This window comes from Catharus ustulatus, chromosome 18 (genome assembly GCF_009819885.2).
Source record: "Catharus ustulatus isolate bCatUst1 chromosome 18, bCatUst1.pri.v2, whole genome shotgun sequence".
Taxonomy (NCBI): Eukaryota; Metazoa; Chordata; class Aves; order Passeriformes; family Turdidae; genus Catharus; species Catharus ustulatus.
The window spans coordinates 5,190,824-5,208,048 of record NC_046238.1 but is presented as its reverse complement, the minus strand read 5'-3'; the positions used below and the strand labels follow the sequence as shown (position 1 = coordinate 5,208,048).

Sequence of the window (17,225 nt, the reverse complement as noted above, 5' to 3'; positions counted from 1 at the left end):
CATTCTCTTGATTATTTTACCAGCTGGAAAACCTCCTGAATCACTCCAGATTTCCTTGTTTCTGTTCATGAAGAGCAGAAAAGCTGTTGCTTGTCATTGTTTGTGCAGTTCTCTTGATCAGAGTCCCTGTTGCTGTTAACAGGGTAACCTGTGTGGCTGCTGCTCTTCTGGGGGCTTCTTGTCCAGCACATTGTGGGGCCTGGAGGCAGCAGCAGGGGAGCTGATGTGCTGAGCACAGGATCCCCAGAACCCCAGGCTGGCCTGGGATATGGGGCTGGAGCATTTTGCCTGGTCTCCAGCCCACTGATTTAAACAGCTCTCACTGGGGGGGAGTCCAGGGAATGAGGGCTAATCGTAATAGCCCTTAGTTCATGACACATCTGGGCACATAATTAACAGTTATTGACAACAAATGACTACTTGGTTTAGCAAGAAAGCTGAGCTTCTTGGATTTCCTGTAGGATGTAACCACAGGAAATTAATTTGGCGCTTTCTGATGACATCATCTTGACCACAGAGCTTCCTCTGAACAAAAAGCTGTTTTTCTTGGCCTCCTTTGCAGACATTTTTATAATGCAAATGTTATAAAGTTGCAGTAGGGCTGATGTGAATTCCAGCAGAAGGGAATTTGGTGTGCAACTGTAATGAGGTAATTGTTTTACCCCTGACTTTAGAGAGAATTGGCAGAAAAGGTAAAAAGTGCTCCTTTGTATGGGATACTGCTGTCTTTGGAGGGGCTGTCGGGTCCTGAGGCTGCTGGAGCAAATGTTTGCTGGGTAGTGCTGCCCATAAAGGGAGGAGGAGGTTGCAGAGGGTCTGTCTGGAGCATTCAGGTCTGTCCTCCCCCGTGCAGGCCTGGAGAAGGGGAGCTGTCAGCTGAGCAGGGAAACGTCTCAGCTGCACACAGGACTCAGGATTTTACACGTTTTTCTTCCTTGGCACAGGGAGTCTGTGCAGCTCCTGTTACAAACACAGGCTATGTGTCCAGGCAGGCCATTTGCTCTTTCAGTCAGTGTGGGGAGAAGTCTGAGCTGTTTTGTTGTGCTTGTGTGCAGAGAGAGCATAGGGCAGGTGACCCTGGGATTTGGCATACCCGTGGTATCTCCAAGAGGGGATTTGGGGGGTTGAACACACGTGTGGGTTTCATCTGTGCTAGTGAGGGAGAAGTCTGCTTCTTAGTGAGATGCTGTGAAGGGCACCATGAAACAGCTGTCTCAGGTAAGGAATGGGTTGGATTTTTTGATCAGCTGCAGTGGCTGGTCAAGATATTCAAGTGGCTAGTTCTGTGGATATACCTGTCCCTGCTTCAGCCATGTCACTGGTGGCAGGGTGGGCATCACTGCTTATGTAGCCCCATGGCAGCAATACAAAGTGTAACCATCCCATCCTAAGTGAGGAGGGTGCTGCACAGCTCATCTGAACTCAGAGAGAACTCATGGGCAGGGAGCTGCAGGACCCTGGCTCAGCACATGTGCACCTCAGGAGCTGATCTTTGGGCATCTCTCTTGGCACTAGCTCCAACTAAGGCCCACACAGTTTGTGCAGAGGTGGAAAATAAAACTTTCCTGGGGTAGTGAGGCCTGTAGGTAGAGGCTTGTGTTTTCCTTACTCATTCAGAGCCAGCTGCAGGAACTGCTGCCTGTGAACAGGAATGAGGGTCAACTCTGAGCAGACCTGACTGCAGTGGAGTGAAATGTAGTCTTTACTTCCTTGCTGATGGATAAAGAGTCGCAGCCCTGTCCAAAAGCAGCAGCAACCTCATGTTGTTGTGACGTGTTCCATGCTCTCTGTGATTGAAATGTCAGCACATACTGTCCAGCAATTCATGTGCTGAGGAAATCCCATTCTGGTAGCTTGGGCTGCTGCTCTTTTTTCCAGTCTCTGCTTAGTGCTCTTGAAAGTGCTGGGAGTTGTACAAAGAGAAGTTCCCTGAAGCAGCAGCCAAGGTACTGGAATGTGCCAGAGGAGGAGTGGCAGATGATGTTAGCAGGGAAGACCACATCCCATTATTTTAGCTTGTTGTCTTGTCACAGAAGCTGGCTCTGGTGAGCAGCAGAAGCTTGCAGCCTGTTTCTCTTCAGAGTGGTCTAAGGGCTGCAGTTACACCAGCCCATAGTGGAGGTGCTGAATGTTATGTCTGTACTCTATTTCTGAATTAATTGCTTTGGTTTTAACACCAGGTAGCCTAATCTTCTGGAAACCATCAGGTAACTCATGTAGGTGGGGTGTGTTGATGCCACATCACAGGCTGTGATTTAGACAAAGATTATGCAGCTGATGAACTATTCCAGGATCAGAGGAAAGAATGAAATCAAAATGTAAATGTGAAAGCTTTTGATACCTTAACACTAGTCCCCTGCCTCCCTTTTCATTGCTGCTCCTCAGGTGTCCAGAACTGTGTTGTATTAGGAATTCTGTAAGGCCAGAGTGCCAGTGTAGAGCCTGGGATGTGTGATTTCTTGGGATGGGTTGGGGTGGCCCTTTTTGATGACCATTTTGAAGGCTCTGTGTCCCTTCCTTCCAGAGCATTTCATTTAGAGAAGTAATACTTGAGTCATGGAGCTGTGAGTGGCTGACAAGCAGAAATGGACAGGAAAGGGAAAGCTGGGACCCTTTCTTGGGTCCAGTGTCCAAACCCTCACAAAGGCTGTGTTTGAATCCTGGTGTGCAGAGGCCATGGACACCACAGGAACTCTGCAGTGTAATAGCTCCCTTCTCTCCTGGGCCCTCAGACGCCTTCGATTACAGCCCCGCTGTTCAGAAATAGCAGGGCAGGATGGCAGGATCATAGACTAACCATCATGAAATGAGTGCTTGTGCTGCCAGCATGGAGCTCTTGGGAAGGATGCTGCTGCCAGAAAGCCACTGGGTGCTGGCAGCCCCTCTCTGCTGGCTGGCAGGCACGCTTTGAGCTGAGCTCTGCCTTTCCCTAGGATGCAGCGTCTCTCTTCACCATGCAGGGGTGAGCAGAAGGTGTTGGGTGAGAAAGAGGATTGTCTGCACCCCTGACTTCTCCCTAGGGCTGGGGTGAAGGTGCAGCCAAGCACTTCCTGGTGCCCTTTTTCTCAGGAGTGTGGCTGAGGAAGGGCAGAGCTGAGGACAGACTGACAGACTGTGTCAGTACTGTCTTGCCCCTGCGTTGAGTCATAATAACCAACAGCTTGCAGCAATCATTCCTGGCCTGGGTTTGAAGGGATTTCCCCCACCTCCCTCTGGAAGCAGCTATTTATGGAAGGAAAAGGTGCAGAACTGCTGAGACTCAGTGTCCCCTTGTTGCTGACCCTTTGTATCAGCCTCTGGCTGCTGCCCTGGACATCTCCATAAGCACCTGTGGTTCTGGGAATTCTCTGCAGCAGGTGGGTGTGCTCAGTAACTGATGAGCCAGGTTTTGCTGTCTCAAGATGCTTTTTAAAACAACTGCAAATGTAAGGCAGAGTTCATGTTTGCAGCTTCAGCACATTTTGTTCAGAAAGGCTGACTATTTGCAGGAAATGGAGATGATGAAGATGATAATTAGAACTGGGTAGTTAAGTAGCACAGAAGAAAGATGTTTATTAAGCAGGCTTAGGTGGATTTTCTGTGTCACCTTGCTCTGCATATCTGTGAGGGTTCTTGTGTGGCAGGGGAAATACCAGAATGCAGAAATTCCCACTGGGAAGAGAAACCATGGGCTACTCTGCTTTTTGCTACAGAGGGCATTGCCATGGAGCTGGCTGCACCTGGAGCCATGGCTGGCAGGGGTCACCAACCACTGTGCATCCCTGGAGGAGGAGAATTAGGGAGAATGTTACTGGGACAGACAATCCTTGGTTGGATTCTCTTGGAAATTTGAAGATTCTGCAACTGTCTGAACATGCTTTGTGAGCAGCTCAGCCACTGGTAGTTATTTGGGTTTGCAGTTTTGGTAGCTTTTCCCAGTGCCCTTCAAAGCAATGAAAGTCAGTATAAAGCTCCCACATTTGGTAAAGTGCAGCTCCTTGCTGTCAGGCTGTGCAAATCAAAGATCAAATTTCACCTTCTTGTTTCCAGAAGGAGATGCAGAAGGAAAGATAGATCATTCCTTTCTAATGAAATCTGTAAATTCTGTAAAGCCAAGGTTTTCTGCCCTTTCCTGAGGGGAAGGGGAAATGCATTCCAGGTGTCCCTCCAGCCCTGCTTTGTCTGTAAAGCCCCATCTTCAGTCACTAGCAGGGCTGTATGGATTCAGCCTTTTCCCTGAACTTGTATGAATTCTGGGGCAGCAGAATGGGGATTTTTTCTGTTCTTCTGAGTTAGAAGATGTGCTCCTTATCTGCAGTTTTGGGTGCAGTGTGGAGAATCCCATCCATTCATGAACTGCAGTTCAAGGGAGCCCGTGGCAGTGTCCCTGCCTGTGGGATGTGTGTGGCACTCAGCCATGCAAAGAGGTGGTCTGACCCTGGGGCTGTCACATTTTTCAGAAAGGAAGAATCTGAAAATCTTGTGACCACAGTTGTTTTGTTATGTTTGCAAACAATCTGGAAAATGAGGACAGGATATAAATACCTCACAAATGAGAACTGGAAAGAGTCTTCAGGCTAAAGCAGTTTGTCATGCCTGGAAACATAGACTAAGATGTCAGAGACAGGCTGTGATGAGGAAATTATTCCAGCAGTCTTGCTTTATTAGGGATCCAGGGCAGACTGCCTTGTACCCTGGAGGAAGGCTGAGTGCCAGCTGCTGGGAGAACACTTACCAGAGGAGTTTACTTGGGAATTGTGGGTCCACTAATGCTGCATTACAGCTTGGACTGAATCACCTATGTGGTTGAAAGGACGAGTTCAGAGATGTGAATCAGCCTTAGTGCCTGACCTTCAGCATTTGGATTTGTATCTGAGAGTATAAATTCTTTGCCTTTCTCTTTCTGTCTTTAGCAGGTTTTTTTCGAGGCAGCTTGACAGGATTCATACAGGTTCGTCTGGTTCAAAAGTGATAGGATTAAGCAGAACAAAGAGAAATCTGACTGGTGCAGGAAATTTGGGAATGCACTAAAAGGCCATATGCTTTGTTTTGTTTGGACTTGTGACTCAAGAGGGAAATGTAATACTTCCTGAGGATCTCCTTTAAATGTCCCCATTTGACCTCCACAGCACATGGATTTTAGCTGAAAGAAATTCAGTCTTCTGGTTTTACTTTCACAGTGTCTGCAAAGCTCAGCACACTGCTGAGGCCTGGACCTGCCTGCAGTAAAAGAAATGAAGCAGAAAACTCATGCAAGAGCTGCAGCTGTGCCACTCTTTGGGTTTTCAGGACACCCACCTCAACCAGGGCTTTTCTTCTCTGCATTGAGTTTGCAGTGAGGGGATGTCCAGCTTATAAACAAAAGCAGCAAGGGTTGGCACAGGGCAGCACACTGCTGCAGGAGTTGATGTTTTCTTTGCCTGCTCTGAACTTGTTAGATCCAAGTTTGTGACTTGCTGGCTTATTCTTCCTGACTGACTTTGACCAGGGTATGAGTCACTCCTCAGGTTCGCCACCATGGAGAAGCTTGTGGTTTTAAATGAGGAATACTTACATCACCACTAAAAATGTCAAGTCAGCCATTCTCCCTAAAGTGATTGCACACAGGAGCCTTTCAGCCTGTGTCCAGAAAGCAACCAAATTTGGGCTATTTGGGGTAAAGAAAGATCTACCCCAGATGATGTATAGGCTCAAGGATGAGATTTCCTTAATAGTGTTCTTGTGTTGGTGTACTTTGTGTGATTTCTTTGTGGAATGAGTGGAGCTTTGCAGAACCCACCCAGAATGGCAGCCCACTCCCCCAGTCCCCAGCACCATGGTGAGTGAGGGGTGTTGCACCAGTTCCTACACTGAACATGAACAGCCTGGTTAGTATGGGTGTCAGGCAGATTTACTCCTAAAAGATGGAGTGGAATAACTGTTGCTTCAGCTTTCCAGCAAAACCCTGCTAATTTGGTCAAAACTATTTGCAAAACTGTTCTGTTAAGGGTTTACTTTTACAAGTGCTCTAGGCAGAACTAGACACCTTGCTCCTAAATGATAATGGAGGATATGGAGTCAGTGGATTTTCCACTGCAATGGAGCAGCATTATTTTGATGTCCAAATGAGCAGCTGAAAGTCAGCATTCCCCTTGGAATGTCTGGCAGTCAATCCCTCAGTACTGCTCAGGTTTGCTGGGATTCATGTACTTTGTGTGATACTTTTGCTATGGAACAGGGAGAATGAGAAGTCCTCTGAAATATTAACAATTTCCTGAGCAAGTAAGGACAGACAGGGCTGGGAGCAGATCATCAGCACAGTCCATGGCAAGCTCTGTCAGGAGCAGCAGCTCTGTGACACTTGCAGAGCTGTGGATTTTACCCATTAATCAAATGAGGGTCAAGACCATCTTTTTATGCTGTGTATTTTGAGTCTTTCTATTGTGTCATTAATTCCTGGTTGTTCTCTTTCAGTTAGTAGTTACAAAGCTCCTTTCAGGCTTTCAGATACTAATGTTTCTGTTCCATGGCTTTGGCTTTTTTGGAGTTTGCTCTTTGGTAGCTTCTTTGTAAAAGACAGACCTTCTACAAATAAATAGTGATATTGATTGGCAAGGATATTGATTTCAGTGTATTTTTCCCCTAGGAAATAATTGCCTAAAAGCAAATCCATTCCTTCTTTCTGCATACTGATCATGTATAAGAGGGGAGGATATTGCTTGCTGCTTCCTTTCCAGTTTTCAAAAGCATGGCACACAAAGGAAGAAGTTAGATGTAGTACTGGTACATCAGCCTCACCTTTAAGGGAGGAGAGAAGGACAAATTTTAATTTTTGCTGGGACACCTGCTCTGTTTGGATGTGAGACTTGTCTTAGTGAATAAATCAGGCATTGTCCCAGCCAGGCTGAGGCATACCTGTGGATTCTGAGGAAATGGCTTAATAGGGCTTAAAGAAGTGGAAATAAAGGGTAATTTATAGCAAATGATCATTTTAGCAAGTCCTGGAGCTATGCCCATCACAGTGCTGTCCCACTTGTGTGCACAGCAGTTACTTGGTCCTTACCTGTAAAACAAACAGCTCCTTTGGAGAAGGGCTGGGATGTGTCCCTGATGTCAGCCTGTGCCTTTCCTACCTGGAACAGTCACAGAGCAACTGTAGGGCACAGTGAGATTTTACTGTGTGTGGTGACACCCACACACTCAGCCTGTGCTTCCAGAGCTCTGCCTGTGTGTCTGTTCTGGAACAGTCTGCTCCCCTCAGTACCCTCAGGGGGCTCTCAATGAGCCAGCACACCTTTGCTTGCATTCAAGAGCAAGGGCATGCAGGTGAGGGGTGATGGGGTGTGGATGAGGATGAAGAGGTACACTGGCTTTCAGAAGTGCTGCTGTCTGCCCCCAGTGCAGCTGAGATGAATATGCATGGTAGCATGGTAATCTGCTGGATACAGTTCCACTACATCTGTAGGATCAAGCTGCTGTTACTCTGTGCCCAGAGGGAGAAGGGGAGTTGAAAGGAGCAGCATGCAGTGGGGCATGCTCCATCTCTGATCAGTCTTAATTAGTGTCTGTGCTCAGGGATTAAGGGTACATTGTAGTGATATACCAGGCAGAGCATTTTCACCTCACCCATTTTAGGATGATTATAGTGCTCTTATTTAAGCAGGCTGTGCAGTCAAGTGAAGACTTGTTTAAGTGTAACATGATTGGGAAATGACCATTCTCCGACAAGGGTGAAATACCTAAGGAATGCATCTCTCCAAATTGTCAGGTGCCATCCTGTGATGCACATCTGCTTAACATCAGACTCTGTCTTACTCAGCTGAAAAACCTGAGCTGGCTGTTGCTTCTGAGAGAAAGAGAGCACTTAAGAAGCTTTTTCAGAACTCCCTTCTGTGCCTCAGCTCAATGGCAGAAGAATCTGCTTTCTATTAAAGTGATAAATTGCTTAATTGGAGGTGTAAGCAATCCCCACTGTAAAATTTGTCTTTGTCAGATACATAAAACATTGATTTTCTTTGTTTGCTGTTGCAAACCCCATGTGGTATGGAGCTGTAGTCTCACATCACCCTGCTACCAGGCAGAGGTGTGTGCTAGCAGAGGTGGGGTCTGTTTGCCATGTGTCAGCTGTGTGCTGTCCCTGCCACAACAGGGCTCTTCTGCCAGTGACATGGGAACACCCCATCCCTCTTGGCCCAGTGGATGAGCCACTTGGGGTTCCCTGTAATGGGGAGGATTTTATTAAACACACAATCATGAATTTCTCTTCTGGAATCTTACTCCTAATCCCCTGAAGTGAGTTATTGGAGTCACCCAGCAGATGTTATCACCAAATTATTCCTAAACACTGCTGTAAGGGCTAGCTCCCCTTACTGCCCCTAGAGCAAAGAGAGCCCTGATGGGTCTCTTGCTGGAGGATTGCTGCTGCACCAATCAGCCCCAGCCTGGGGAAGCCAGAAGTGCCACAGGCTGTCCTCATGCAGATTCCCAGAGGATTGAGAAGTGCTGTTCTCCTCAGATCAGTAACTGGAAGCTACTGCAGAATAAAATGTGAGGACCATTGGAATGAAGGACACATCAGAGGGTAAAGGTGGCCTTCCTGCCACAGCCCAGCCTCTAAAATCAGCCCCAGCTTTCTAATCAAATCATGCTATTTCTCATAAGCTCTTCACCCTTTATTTTCTATTTCTCTTTTCGTCTCCTTCAACTTATTTTTCTGCTTCGCTAGTCCTCCTGCCACATCCTGGTTTAGATAATCCAGCCGTGGGCACTCAGGCATGTCAGCCAAGTGTTTTTGCATGCTCTGAGAATGGTTGCCAAGCTTGTACCCTTCATTCTAGGTCTTTAATGAGAGCCTGGGCATGCTCTTGGGCAAAGGGATTAGGAGCCCTAAGAATAAACATTTCCAGCCTCACAAATTTCAATTCCTATCATCTGCTTCCCATTCTAGGAGACATCCTAAAGATTTCTTCTCATGTGCGGGATACGCGGTCCCTGCTTCTGTCAAGTTTTTCTTGTGCACACAGCATCTGAGATGTGCTGCTTTCCATTTATGCCTCTTTTCCCCAGCCATAGCCCATTAACATCATCTGAGTCTCTGCCTGATGGCTCTTGGCCAGAGCTCATCTCTTCAGCAATCTGCACGCATGGATGTCCACTTTTTTTTATTTTAGCAGCCCCAGGAGACACCAGATTTCACTGACTCCTTGTTTTCCAGAAAGGCGTTTCTGTTCTCTTCCCAGCAATAACAGAAGTTCTGTTTCTGGGGGTGGCCAGTCTTCCAGGATTTCTGAACTTCCAGGCTGGATCAGTTCTCATAGCATTGAACTGGGCTTGACTTGGCCCAGAGGGTGCTGCTGCCTTGTTCCACAGCAAAGGGCATGTTGCTTCCTATCAGGATGAAGGGAGCTCTGATGCACATTGAGGCCTGTAATGGGCCCCACTCAGTATTTCAAATGGCTACATATATCTGTTTTTTTCCCCTTTTCTTCCCTACTTAGGTTGCAAGTGACTTAATACTCTGTATATATTAAGCTTCATGAAGACTTGTGTAAAAATGGATTCAAATTCCTAGCAACAGTTTTTGTGCTGGTTTTGTAGCAGCCTCCAAACAGGCTCCCTCAAACCTTCTAAGAGCTCTCCCTCATGGTATCAGCCAAGAATTTATATCACTGTGCTGCTGAAGAGCCTGTCCAGGGCCAGACCACCCCAATTCTGCGGCCAGTCTGGCCAGCATGGAGCAGGACCCGGTCCCAGCTCTGCCTGTGGCCACACCAGTAGCAGCTGTTCTGGCCTGCACTGAGGAGAGACTGGGGCCATTGCCAGGACTGCCCAGGAGCTTTGAGTGGCAGCCCTTGGCCAGCTGCTGCCCTCACCATGACAGCTCCTTTTGGGAGGTTTGGAATTGGGTCACAGCAGCAGCTGGGGAGCAAAGGAAATGCACATGTAGGAGCTGCAGAGGAGTTGGGGTCAGCACGCTGGAAGGAACAGCCTTGCTGAGGCAGCAGGTGTGTGAGGAACACATCCCTGCCCTTGGCTCCTTGCCCTGCTGACTGGTTGGGAGCTCTGGCTCTGCCAGGTGGAAGGCAGGTTTGCATCCTGGGAGATGCAGGGGGCAAAAGAATCTGATTCTCAGATCATTTCTCTTATTAAATACAGCTGTTTCTTGGTAGTAGGAACTCAGGTTTTCACAGAGCTATATTTAGGTAAGGTGTGCCTAAGGGACAGAGGCTCCAGCTGCTGAAATGCTGTTGTCTTTGCTCCATTCCCAGGGTTGTGTGGGGCTCAGGACCCTGATGCTGCACAATAAGAGCTGTGCTCTTTGGAGCACGGTGTGCTTGGTGAAACCAAGGTATGGAAGGATGTTGGTAACTGGAGCAATCATTCTCTGTCTCCTCAATAGTCTCTGCATCTTTGCAGTGCTGTCTTTCCCCTCTACCAGGCACAAACATACTCTGCACACATCAGAGAAACTAACCCATGTCCTCCTGAGTCAACCCCATCCATTCCTGCTGCCCTGAACTGTTTAGAACCGCAGAGAGCAGGTTTCCTAATTGGCAGTCACATTCCTTCACCAGGATGGCCTCTTATGGTTTTGATTTCTAGGACTGGAGCCATCTGACTGGTTGCCATGAATGCTTGTACTTACATTGTCTCTCTTGCCCCTGCAGGCAGCATCCTCAGCACTGAGCAGCCTGGGCCACGTGTACACGGCCATCGGGGACTACCCAAACGCGCTGGCCAGCCACAAGCAGTGTGTCCTGCTCGCCAAGCAGTCCAAGGACGAGCTCTCCGAGGCACGGGAGCTGGGCAACATGGGGGCAGTGTACATTGCAATGGGGGATTTTGAAAATGCAGTGCAGTGCCACGAACAGCATCTGAAGATCGCCAAGGAGCTGGGGAACAAGCGGGAGGAAGCTCGAGCCTACAGCAACCTGGGCAGTGCTTACCACTACCGCAGGAACTTCGACAAGGCCATGTCCTACCACAACTATGTGTTGGAGCTGGCCCAGGAGCTGGCTGAGAAGGCCATTGAGATGCGAGCTTACGCTGGCCTGGGCCATGCAGCTAGATGTATGCAAGACCTGGAGAGGGCTAAGCAGTACCACGAAGAGCAGTTGCACATAGCTGAGAGCCTGCAGGACCGAGCTGCTGAAGGCAGAGCCTCCTCCAATCTAGGTAAGGTCCTGACACGGAGCAGAATTTGTGATGGAATGTTGAGACTATCAGAGCTGCTGCCAGGATGCCCAAGATCTGCTGTGTGCTGTCTTCTTAGTCAACCCAGTTTCACCAGACTGCCTTAATAAATTAAACAGGCCCTTGGCAGATTTTGTGCTGCTGAGCTGTATTCCGTGTTCAATTATTAAATTCCTTAGAAAAACACTAGAAAGCACAAACTCGTAGCAAAAGGGAAATGAAAAGATAAAATGCATTCAAGGAGCTCTTCAGGAGTTAGGAATAAATGTAATTCTTGTACTAATGCAAGGAGCAATGTGGTTTGTTACCTGGCCATTTCTCTGGGAGCTTGTCAGCAGGATATGTCGATAGATCGCTGCCTTGACAGTTGAAAGACACGTGGGTCAATTCCAAGCTAAGTTTGTTTTCCATATATACTCTTTGAAATAGAGTGTAGGAGTTTTGTATTCTCCTAAGGAGCAGCATTGGCATGCTGCTGGCAGGCTGGGAGAGACTGAGTTACATTCGAGTGAAGCCTATTTCTCCTGCTGCCTCACAGCACCAGATGTGGGAGCAACCAAGGATGCATTTCCATCTCTGCCATGGCTGTGGCAGTTGTGCTGCCAATGTTCCAGCTGTCGTTCGAATGTGTTCTCAGTTGGCTGGGAACAGCAGAGCAGAGCTGGTGCTGGGATATCAAAATAAGTGTTTGTTGGCAGCCCCTGAATCCCAGCTCTTGCAGGCTGCCCCACGCTGTAAATCAGCTCCTGTTTCTGCTTGGCAGTTGGCACTTGGTTCATTTGTAGATGCTAATTGTACTCTGATGTTATCAACAGCAGGTAATTGAAAAGAGCTTGATGAATTACTTAATTTCTCTTAGTAGCTGAGTCTTCAGGAGCTGAATGAAGAAGATAAGGGAAACTGCAGAAAACAAAACAGTCACATTTTTTAATTAGTCTTGCAAATCTCCTCCTTTACACAAATTGAGGCAGATCCGTGGAGCAAAATAGGTGTGTGATGCAAAAATGCTTGTGGGCAGTTTAGTGTAAGAACAATGAACATGAACAAGGTTTCTGTTAATGTGACAGCACCCAGCAGGCAGGAGGGCTGGGACAGGAGGCCTTGCATGAGCAGCAAAGCACAAACTACATTCCCCATCTCTTCTCCAGTGTGGGACCTTGTCTGGGGGAGTCTGTGGCTCCAGTTCTGGGGAGACTCAGAGACGTGAGAGATGGCGTGGTGCAGCAGAGAATGTTTTCCAGTGTTGGATTTTAGCCTAAATATAACTTTGAGTTGGTATGCTGACTCAGCCACTCCACACTTTGTGTTAGAATAGTTCTCCTAGCGTCTGAGCGCGGGGTCTCACGTTTCAGCTGTTATTTGGCTTTATTTTTGTCTTCTCTGTCAGAGTTAAGTTATACTGGAGAAAGGGAACATGCAGTTCTTGTTGAGACAATCTATTATTGTTGTTTAAAATGCATCCAGTACCAATCAAAAAGTCAAGTTTTAATTGTCTCTTTCATCTAATCCACATGCAAAACAAAACCTCATCAAAATAACCATGCTGACAGGCAAAAAAATGTATCTAAATGTGTGTTTCCAGGCCAGAATGTTAGAGTTGGCCTCTCTGCTGAAGCAACAGACATTTTCTGTTGCATTTCCCTGATGCAGATGGAAAGCCCCCTTAAGTGTGTGATCCAGTGTTAAGCAGAGCAGACATAGGTTGTAACAGAGTCCAGCTGCTGCAGTGTTGTACAGGGAGATTCTCTGTGCCCTGGGACGAGGTGAGCAGGAGGTGATGGACTGAGGGTAAAGCACAAGCTATCAGCCTTTCACAAGATGTGGAGTTTAACCAGAAGTCTTGGGTTTGAAAAGCATCTGGTATTTCCAAACACTCAGGCTCCATGTGGAGACCAGGCTTTCCAGCCTTTGCAGCTTTTAAGGGTTCCCACTATGATGGAGAGAAGACATTTCACATTATTAATAGAACACAATTTAAAGTCTCTTGGTGCTGCCTCTTTGCAGCTCCAAGAGAACTTCTGTACCTCTTTTCATGTGCTCATCATGTCGCCCAAAGATGCCAGATATTTTCTCTTGAAGCTTTTGCAATTAATGTCAGAAAATATTTGTAGGGCCTCCTTCAGTGGCTCCCAAACCTCCAGGCTTGTTCACAGGTGTTTGCAAAGTAGCTGTAGGCATTATTAGCACAGAGTTTAACTGAAGTGTGGGTGGTATCATCAGCAGAATCAGAGCTCCTGTTCCCATGTCTCATAACAAATGCAAGGTGATTCTATTGAAATGGAAAAGCATCTACAAGTGCTGTCTCACTCAATGTGTTGAGTCTGAGCTCTGGAGCTACCAGATATCACTTCTGGAAATATCACTGGAAATAAACAGCAATTTTATCACTGGTATGACTGGAAATAAACAGCAATTTTATAAGGCCAGACTGTGTCGGGTTGTTGTGGTGAATGGGTGCTTTTGTAGAACATAAAAGCTAAGCCTTCCCTGGGCTTTCCCTGTTAGAAGCAAGGAGCGAGTTTGTTCAGAAGGGCTGTCTCAGGGAAGGGTCTGGGCTGCAGGCAGTCCTGGTGTGCAGGGTGCTGCAGAGCCTTAGTACAGAGCACTGTTTGTTGAGCTGGTTTGTGTTGTTTTTCAGGAATCATTCACCAGATGAAGGGTGACTATGACACGGCGCTGCGGCTGCACAAGACACACCTGTCCATAGCGCAGGAGCTGAGCGATTACGCGGCCCAGGGCCGAGCCTACGGCAACATGGGCAACGCTTACAATGCCCTGGGCATGTACGACCAGGCTGTCAAGTACCACCGGCAGGAGCTGCAGATTTCCATGGAAGTCAACGACCGTGCCTCCCAGGCATCCACACACGGCAACTTGGCAGTTGCCTATCAGGCTCTGGGTGCCCATGACCGTGCTCTGCAGCATTACCAAAACCATCTGAACATTGCCCGGGAGCTGCGGGACATCCAGAGTGAAGCACGAGCCCTCAGCAACTTGGGCAACTTCCACTGCACGCGAGGAGAGTTCGTGCAGGCGGCGCCGTACTATGAGCAGTACCTGCGCTTGTCCCCAGAGCTGCAGGACATGGAAGGCGAGGGGAAGGTCTGCCACAACCTTGGCTATGCCCATTATTGCCTCGGGAACTATGAGGAAGCTGTTAAGTACTACGAGCAGGATCTTGCCTTAGCAAAGGATCTTCATGACAAGCTGAGCCAAGCCAAAGCCTACTGCAACCTGGGCCTGGCCTTCAAAGCATTGATGGACTTCAACAAAGCAGAGGAGTGTCAAAAGTACCTGTTGTCCCTGGCACAGTCTCTGAACAATTCCCAGGCCAAATTCCGAGCTCTGGGGAACTTGGGGGATATTTTTGTCTGTAAAAAAGATGTACATGGTGCAATAAAATTTTATGAGCAGCAGTTGAGCTTAGCCCATCACGTTAAAGACAGGAGACTGGAAGCCAATGCCTATGCAGCCCTGGGCTCTGCATACAGGATGGTACAGAAGTGTGACAAGGCTTTAGGTTACCACACACAAGAGCTGGAGGTGTACCAGGAGCTGGGGGATATGTCGGGTGAATGCAGAGCACATGGTCACCTCGCTGCAGTGTACATGTCACTTGGGAAGTACACCATGGCTTTCAAGTGCTATGAAGAGCAGCTGGAGCTGGGGCAGAAGTTGAAGGACCCCAGCATCGAAGCCCAGGTCTACGGTAACATGGGCATTACCAAGATGAACATGAATGTCATGGAGGAAGCCATTGGCTACTTTGAGCAGCAGCTGGCCATGCTGCAGCAGCTCAGTGGGAATGAATCCGTATTAGATCGGGGCCGAGCGTATGGGAACCTGGGAGATTGTTATGAGGCTCTGGGAGATTTTGAGGAAGCTATAAAGTATTATGAACAGTACCTGTCTGTGGCTCAAAGCTTGAACCGTATGCAAGATCAGGCAAAGGCCTACCGAGGCTTGGGCAGTGGGCACAGGTAAGGAGCTGCATGTGTGTTCTCATGTTGGTGAAGTACGAGTACAGTTGATTCAGGGTGGTACTGATGGGGTGTGTTTGAGGGCCTGCACAAACACACAGTGATGTGACACCGGAGTGAGTTAGTCCTGTGGGTGCTGACAGCTCAAATTATGAATCTGATGTCACTGCCCAGAGAGGAGGAGGTAATTCAAAAGTCCTGGGGATGTCTCCTGGGGGGAAGCCTCTGACTGGAAGGTTTGAGCCAACCTGTGGGGGAAATGGCAAAACACCTTCTCTCAAGGAAATACCGGCAAAATAAACACTGCTGTTTTCTTCCCTTGTAGGGCGATGGGAAGTTTACAGCAGGCTCTGGTGTGCTTTGAGAAGAGGCTCGTAGTGGCACACGAGCTGGGGGAAGCATTTAACAAAGCCCAGGCTTACGGGGAGCTGGGCAGCCTGCACAGCCAGCTGGGCAACTACGAGCAGGCCATCTCGTGCCTGGAGCGGCAGCTGAACATCGCGCGGGAGATGAAGGACAGAGCCCTGGAGAGCGACGCTGCCTGCGGCCTGGGCGGCGTCTACCAGCAGATGGGCGAGTACGAGACTGCCCTGCAGTACCACCAGCTGGACCTGCAGATCGCCGAGGAGACCAACAACCCTGCGGGCCAGGGCCGGGCCTACGGCAACCTGGGCCTCACCTACGAGTCCCTGGGCACCTACGAGAGGGCGGTGGTGTATCAGGAGCAGCACCTCAGCATTGCGGCGCAAATGAACGACCTCGTAGCCAAAACTGTGTCTTACAGCAGCCTGGGGAGGACTCATCATGCTTTACAGAACTACTCTCAGGCTGTGATGTACCTGCAGGAAGGTAAGGGGCTGAGTTACGCTGCAGAGCATGCAGTGGTAGGGTCAGAAGGGTGGAAGGGAGACTGGAAGGCATGGAGAGGTGAGGTACTGTAAACATGGCTCGAACAGAGCCTTTGATGCAGAAGCTCTTGCAGACATCCCCAGCTACTGCTGAGCATCTGTGTGAGCAGCTGTCTGTGGAGCTGTTATGGCCAGTCTGCCATCTCAGTTGGAGCCTTCTTGGTGTCCTCTAGACAAAGCATGATCTGTGCCTTCCTGGGGGCATCTTAGCTGCCTCAGAGCATGAATCTAGACTGTACCTAGCAGCATCTCTTTGTAAAGCTCATTTGTGCCTGAAGGTGTAAACCTTCTCTGTAAATGGCATTGCTTACCAGGATCTGGCTCTGGGAAAACCACAGAGGATTATGATGGATGTCTCTGATCCTGAGAGTTCTGTTAGGAGAGATTTATACCTTGCTGGTAGCCACCTGGCTCTTCCAATGTGTTCACCTAGGAGTGAGACAAAGTGAGTGAGTTTAAAGTCTGAGTGAAAACAAGGACTATTTGATAGAGAGATGAGGGAAGTTCAGCCTTAGGTGTCCTGGAGCCGTCTGCCACTCTTGAGTGCTCGGTCAGTGCTGGCCTGGAGCTGTGCTGCTGCAAGGGCTTGCAGCATGCAGGCAGCAGCTGATCAAACTGTGGGCTCTGATGCAGCAGATGAGCAATGAAGCTGGAGGCTGAAGGATGTATTACATCAGTTAGTTTGGTTTTCATGAAACTGACCTTGGCAGGGTTCCAGTGTGCTGTTGGAAGGGGAGAAATGAAACACAGCTCCTTCTCCTGGTGTGCTGCAGAATTCCTGCATAGCCTGGGAATGTTAGCTGCTGCTGAGCTGTGTGGTGACAGCCAGGGCCCTGCTCCCCAGGCTGGGGAAGCCTGAGGTGCCTCAGAGGAAGTGTCCCTGTTGTCAACAGGGGCCACCAAGGTGAGAGGTTTGGAGTGTGTGGAAGAGGGACAGCACAGAGTGTGCTGCTGGAAGTGAAATGAGCTCCAGGTTGTTCAGGCCAGGCCCCTGCCCTCTGCTCTGGCTCAGCACTTAAACCATGCAGAGCCTGCCAGAGGGCTGGGGAGAGCTGATGGGAAACAGGCCAGGAATGTGGCAAGAGGTGTCTTTTCTGGCAGTATTTGACAGCAGATTGTAATTGTGTTTGTCCATGTGGGTCTTAGGGTTTAAAAGTTGAACTTTCTGATAGGGGCTTACTGCATG

At 48.6% G+C, this 17,225-nt stretch overlaps 1 protein-coding gene across 3 annotated transcripts in view; it reads left to right on the top strand.

The window, feature by feature from the left end:
* The window catches only part of TTC28 (tetratricopeptide repeat domain 28), a 107,878-nt gene that overhangs the window by 64,383 nt on the left and 26,270 nt on the right, over positions 1 to 17,225 (top strand). For all 3 annotated transcript variants that reach the window (XM_033075515.2, XM_033075516.2, XM_033075517.2), the window contains 3 exons: positions 10,626 to 11,133; positions 13,790 to 15,131; positions 15,457 to 15,980. In XM_033075515.2, coding sequence (XP_032931406.1) covers positions 10,626 to 11,133; positions 13,790 to 15,131; positions 15,457 to 15,980 — 2,374 coding nt within the window. The remainder of the gene's footprint in view (positions 1 to 10,625; positions 11,134 to 13,789; positions 15,132 to 15,456; positions 15,981 to 17,225) is intronic.